This window comes from Acanthisitta chloris, unplaced genomic scaffold, assembly GCF_000695815.1.
Source record: "Acanthisitta chloris isolate BGI_N310 unplaced genomic scaffold, ASM69581v1 scaffold3498, whole genome shotgun sequence".
In the NCBI taxonomy this organism is placed as follows: domain Eukaryota; kingdom Metazoa; phylum Chordata; class Aves; order Passeriformes; family Acanthisittidae; genus Acanthisitta; species Acanthisitta chloris.
Window position 1 is genome coordinate 76,926 of NW_008686297.1, and position 6,671 is coordinate 83,596.

At 41.0% G+C, this 6,671-nt stretch overlaps 1 protein-coding gene across 1 annotated transcript in view; it reads right to left on the reverse strand.

Annotated features, from left to right (window-relative positions):
- Positions 1-5,268, reverse strand: part of LOC103807322 (DENN domain-containing protein 1A-like) — a gene marked incomplete at both ends in the record, with an annotated part of 77,784 nt that extends 72,516 nt beyond the window's left edge. Inside the window, one exon of the mRNA XM_009080050.1 lies at positions 5,198-5,268. Within this exon, the coding sequence (XP_009078298.1) occupies positions 5,198-5,268 (71 nt within the window). The remainder of the gene's footprint in view (positions 1-5,197) is intronic.
- Between the last annotated feature and the right edge of the window lie 1,403 nt (positions 5,269-6,671).

Here is a 6,671-nt window from a genome sequence, read left to right on the forward strand (position 1 = left end):
ACATGAAAAGTAAAGAAGGAAGTACTTAAACTACTCACAAGCTTCTAGTAGGAACAAGATTAGTAGTACATGCTACTCTCAGAGCCAATTCAAATGCAAATTTCATCCTTTCACTCAAACAATGATAAACTACCTCAGAGTTAATAGTTTCCTTCTAAGATTCATCTCCTTTTTCAACTTAGTGGTATGTTTTGGAGAAAAGAAAGAAGCACATGGTGAGTCTTGCAGCAAGACCTTTTAAATTCTGTCATAAAAGAAGCAGCATAAACTACATTTCCTTTCCTAATCCAGTGAACATTTGTTAAACTCTAACACTCTCACACTTTGTCCACACGGTCACATTTAGGCTTCTAACTTACCACGGTTTAAAAAAAAAAAAAAAAAACACAAGAAAGAAATCCTTTAGCTGTACTAAACCATTTCAGCTTTTTCCTTGAACACACAGCAAGAATTTATGCTACACTCACAAAAAGATGAAAGATGAGGTCCTTGGAGAGAAAGGCCTTTTGGCACACTGCATGGTAAAGCTGCAGATTTGACATACTTTTATAATGTCTGCTTTGGCAAGAACACAAAAACCCCACACAAAAGCGTGGTACGTCCTCCCAGACAGGGGTGCAGGGGGTGTCTTACTCTTGTGAGCATTTACTTTCAAATGCTCTTACTTCAGAGACTATTTTGATCGGTTACTTTAGACTAACAAATTCTCTTTTGCTACATGAACAGTTTGACAGTCAGACTACAATTCTCCTCTCAGCCCCATCTAACAAGAGAGAATCTTTGGCTCAGGTCCAGCAAGAGCCTTAAATTTGTCACATCCTATTTCTGACGAATGCTCTGCAGCAGTTTGAAGATCATAAAAGTGCTTTGAAAGTTGAAAGAAAAATTTCCTAAGTAGTAAGCTTTCACACTCTTCATAATGTTATTTAAACTAAAATTGCTAGTAGATCCTTTCTAGTTCTGCATCTCAAAAAAACCCCAAAACAATCTTTCAGCTGAGGTTAGAAAACAGGAAACAGTTGCACTGCACTTTACTTGCCTACAATGTGTCACTAGGATAGAAGTGCTTAGCTTAGCTTAGGCACTTAGCATTTGTCACAGAAACAATACCAGTTCTTTGTAATCCACTACCTCAATTTCTGCGAAGTTTCCCTGTTAGGAGATGTCATGACAAACACACAAATCACAGTCTCATCAAGTGCCTTTTTCCTTCCCTTACACACAGATTAAAACTGGCAAAAGAAATCCAGTAAAACTGCAGCATTTCATACAGTTTCTATTTGCTCTCCAATTCTCCACAACATGAGAACTCCAACGAGTGAGAGGAGATGATGCACCAAGGACACAGACTCATTATCAAAACTTACTAATTTTAGTTTTAGTCAATATTTTCCCTGAAATATTAAATTTTTAAAATAAAACATGATTGTTTTTTCCTCTTTTTCTGAAGGTGTGTGGGAGTTGGTGAGAAGTACTGGACTTGCACAGTTCCCATGTTTGACACACACAGCAGAGATTCCTGGCTAGACACATCCCATGAACTGTCACTGCAAAAATGCAGACTCTGTTCTTTCTGTTCTAGTTTGCTGCTTCCCACTTTTGGGGAAAAGGCTCCAGGCTCAAGAGCAAGGCATCCCTGCAGAGAGGAGGGCAAGGAAGAGCACCAGGAGGCCTGCACGGGTGCACAAGGAGCTCGTGGACACACACAACACCAACAGGCAGCTCACAGGGGTGGGAGCAGGCAGAGTCTCAGCTGCAGCTATCCTGCTTCACAGCTCTCAAAACAAAGACATCACCTTCACTTAAAGTCACTCAGTAAGAAAAATCCCTAAGTTTCCAAGTAAGAGCTGCGAATGCAGCAAAGCAAAGCACAAAACCAGCCTTTAGATACAACTGATTGCTGGAATTGTCTAATGCACCAAAGACTTCACGTGCCAAAAATCTACCGTGCTGAGCACAGATGATCGTTATTCCTAAACAGTCTTGAGGGGAAAGGCTGGTGAGACCACAGTGAGCTGATGCAGTGATCATTTCCTCTCCCAGTTCACACATGGCATTGTGGTTTGGCAGAGTTCTGCCTGGGCTGGAATAAAACAATCTTTGCTTTTTTCAGCTTCTTCAGTTTCAATGAAATTCTTCTCTTTGTACCTGACTAAGGGTACAAAACATCCCCCAGATGATCCTGCAGCTCACAGTTCTACAAATCAAATCTGAGGCTCAGAGTGTAATCCAGGCTGGAAGGGACCACAGGAGGTCTCTAGTCCTGCTCAAAGATGGGCAGGTGTGAGGTCAGAGCAGGCTGCTCAGGCTGTGAAGCAGTTGGGTCTTGAAAAACTCCAAGGATGAATATAGACAACCTTTTCAAGTGGCCTGGACTAACACCTGACTGTCCTTACTGTGAACACATTCCAATATTCACTTAGAACATCTCTTGATCCAGTTGTGTCACTGCATCTTGTCCTCCTGCTATGCACCACTGAAAAGCCTGGATACCTCAGCCCACTGAACTCCTCCCAGGTATGCAAAGCTGCTGCTCAGGTTCCCTGAAGCCTCCTCCAGGCTGAACCAGCCCAGCACTCTCATCTCCTCACAGTGCAAGTGCTTGAGACTGCTCACCATCTTGGTGGCCTCTCCACTGAACTTGCTGCACTTTATTGATGTCTTTCTTGAAGCCCAGAACAGATATTTTCCTTCTGCAGTCAACTGTCTTGGTAACTAAGAGGGAGCCTTCTATAGCAAGATCATTGGACTCAATGATCTTACAGGCCTTTTCCAACCTAAATAATTCTATGTGACAGCAAATGGAAAATGCTGTTTCCATCAGTTTCAAAAGTCATGAACCAAGTAACATTTACTGTGAAACTGTTAACTATTACATCAGCAAAGTGACTTGAATGTACAACTGTGTCAGTGGTTAAGAACACAAGTATCTCCCACTTCAGCAAGTGAACTATGAAATGTATCAAAGCTTTAAATTTCAGCTGGTGTTTCACAGTCACAAGGCAAACACCCTTTGCTACTTTCTCACTTTGACTCTTCAGTTCTCTCCCCATCCCACCACGGCTGGGGGGCGAGTGGCTGCGTGGGGCTGAGCTGCCAGCTGGGGTCAATGCATGACAGCTACACCAGCCTTGGAACAACAAAACAGGGGCAGGTTCTGCCATCCCACAAGCCAATCCCCCACACTGGGACAGTTACCAGTTTAGGAGCAATTCCTTCTCCTCAGGACCAGGTCCGAAGGTGGATATTAGAATTAAGAGCACTGTAAGTATCAACAGCTCTATTATGCTAGACATAAACTTCAAAAACAGTTGTCTTAGTTAATTTTGAGATCCATTACACGGGGAGAAATAAGTTTTTTAAACCTGCATGATAATTTGCTCTTTAGATACCTTTTATACATTTTGCTTTTCTGAACAGTAACTGCTGCTGGGCATGTAACAGACCTTTCCTGACTGCAAAAATCAGTATTCTTGGTCTTCTGGCACGGAACAGACAGCCAAGAAGGAGAAGTAGACCATGTGGAGGTCTCCAGGCCTGTATTTCTGGAATGGTGATTTGCCTGGGACACATTACAGCTGTTACATACAGCTGACACTGCAGAGAAGCAAAGAACCTTCATTTCGAGCAGAAGGATGAAATATTTGGGGATACACAAACCTAAGGCTTCTGAGAACAAAGGGCACCTCTTAATATAAAAAAAATTTGGTTGAGAAAAATCTCTTCAAAGATTATTTAGAGAGAATTAATAACTTCATAATATATGAGTTGTAAAAACAATTATTAAAACTTTTTTTTACTCCCCAAAAACAATTTCTGGAGATTTTGCACCTACAAGTGCATACAACAAACCTGAAAACACAACTCAGTCAAACTCCCACAGAATCAGTTGGTTTATAGAACAAAATGTATACTAAATTCTCCAATTAAAAACCTGTAAAGTAGTTTCCGTGCTTTTTAACCCACCTTCCCACAGCAGGGAATTAATCCCTCCAGGGGGATGCAAACAAACTTCAAAGAGAAGATTATACCCAGACACTAGTACTGTACAATGTAATGTTTATGGTCAAATTTGTTCAGATTTTCTGGCACTAGAATCCAGGTCAGATGTGCAGAAACAAAGAGCAGTTATTAAAAGGGCTCCTGCAGTTACACGGAATGGCTGTGATGGCACAGAGCAGTGGGACAAGCCAAAACTCTATTCCAGTTACGGCTCCTCCGGAGGCTTTGGAGTGCAGGAAAGAGTTGCAGCTATTTGACTTTTGCTGACTGCAACAAATACAGATATAAATGCAGTGAAGTGGCTTACCAGTCAATAAATATAAAAAAACCTTTCTGCTGGTTCACTGCACAATATCTACAGTAACCCACGATCATTTCATAGAAGACAGAAGAAATATTACTCAGTATACGCTGACTAATCACAACTATTTAGTTCTGACATCCCTCCTTTGTGTGACTTTCAGAGACTGAACTCATGTAACAGCATAACTAAATCCTGGGATTATGAATTTTAGCCTTTGCTTTTCTTGTTTCTCTGATCAAGTTCCTCAGGGTAGATAAAAGTGCAAGCAAAAATTCACAAATATACTTACCTGTTGGTTTCAGCAATTACAGGACTTCTCTAGCATAAACACATGAATACTGGTCAAAAACAGTGTTATAGGAAAATACTTGTACGATTATGGCTGGGTAACAATGCCTGGTAAAAACAGCTAATCAAACCATAATCTGTGTCCACGCCTCATTTCTAGATAAAGTCATTTGATCAAAGGGAGAATTCTGGGAACAGCTAAAAATACTTCTGTAGACAAGTAAGAAAGAGGAAGTAAAAATAAATTCCACACAAGATGTTTTAAGAGGGTTTTTTTTAAGCTACCCCTTTCTTACATGAGCAGCAAATACCAATCTCAAAAAGCACTTACTTTTTCAGCCTAATGAAGAAAAGAGTTATTTCTACTTTAAAAGACAAAAAGAGGCAAAACAGTCAAAGAAATCTGAGCATTGCCCACAATCAGGGATGGAGGAATCTCTCATTATTAGCCCTAACTGCAGAAGATTCCACGGAGACAGTGATTAAGACACCTTTAAACGCTAGGACAGCATAGTGTTACATACACTTCATCCTCTCACAATACATGGCTCTGAAGAGCAGTTTTAGCCAGCAAACAGATAGAAGTGCAGTGCAGAGCAGTACCTTTCCCAATGCAGCTGATTCCTGAGTGGGTAACTTCTGCATACACCTCGAAGGTCGTTTCTGGATTTTGTCTGAAACAAAACAGGGACACAGCACAGTGAGAACTTGGTCTAGGAGTGCTCACAATGACATAGTCAGTAAGGGCTCTCAGAGCCATACCAGGACAAGAGAGACACTGCACTGCTCGGGTTACAGGCAGGGGGATTTCTCAGCAGGCCCTGCTGCCATACAGACACACCTGAGCCCGGAGCAGGCAGGACAGACAGACTGTCCAACAAACTTGTACAGAGAACCTGGAGTCAGTTCAGCTGCTGTGACTGCTCTGCACTGGCAGACAGTAAATTCCCCAGGCCTACCATCCAGAGCCCTCCAGAGAAACAAGGCCACGTCCTTGCTAGCACTGCTCAGAGCTCAGAGCTCAGTTCTGGCCCACAGCAGCAATTTTTGTTACATGTGCAGCTTACAAAAGCAAGTTGTTTTCACTTCACCTTTATTTTCAGATGACAAAGTGAATCACCTTTGTGCTAAATCCAGGGATTTTTTTCAGGAAAAAAAAGTCCTCAGTACTCTTTTCCGCAAACTGAAAACAGTCACATTGTCCAACAAGGCACAAAACAACTCAGATTCACATTTTCATTACTGTGACCCTTGAGTTCAGCTTCATGACACCTATTTGCTCAGGAAAAGGGAAAAAAAGGAGCTGCAGTCAAGAGGAGGCAAAGTCATTTCATGCACACACTACTGAAAACCTTAAGAGGCTGTATGTGGGATGAAGACAGTTCCCCTTCTTAATACCTGTCAAAATATTTCTCTCTCTTTGTCGAAACAAAAGGCCATGCCGGAAAATATTACAAATGCACAAGGTTTGGCCCCATGAGCCTCCAGAGCCTAAGGCTTAAAACCCAGAAATTTGCCAGATGCAAGGAAACAGGTGTGATAGTCAAAAATGATACCGAGTTCAGCTACAGACGGTAAAAGAGATTGACTCAGCTCAAGAGTTATAAATATAACAGTAATACAAGTAAAAAGTTAATTATATTATTTCAGAACAAATAAACAGACAAACAAACCATTTAGTGCATATTCTCAGTTCTTGCTAATCTAACTCCCTAAGTGATGCTATGGAAATACATTTCCTAATGTAATGAGCATGTAAAGGCAGCAGGTGATTATATAAGAAAGTTAAATTCCTGCCTAACAATTTTAGCCACTCCAGAAATTTTTATGAGATTGGACTGAATCACACATTACACTGTAGTTGTTTAGTTACTTAAATAAGGATTTTGCAGGTCTGAACATGTGACACTTTATTCTTAGACCTTCTGGTTAAAATCAAGAATCAGAATTGCATAATTACTGCTCCAAATTTATGGCTCTTGTACCATGCTAATATTGTCTCCTATGTGTTAATGCAAACTCTCTAACATTAGAAAACTGCTGCAGTATAATTAACTTGTGAATTTTGCAACTCCCT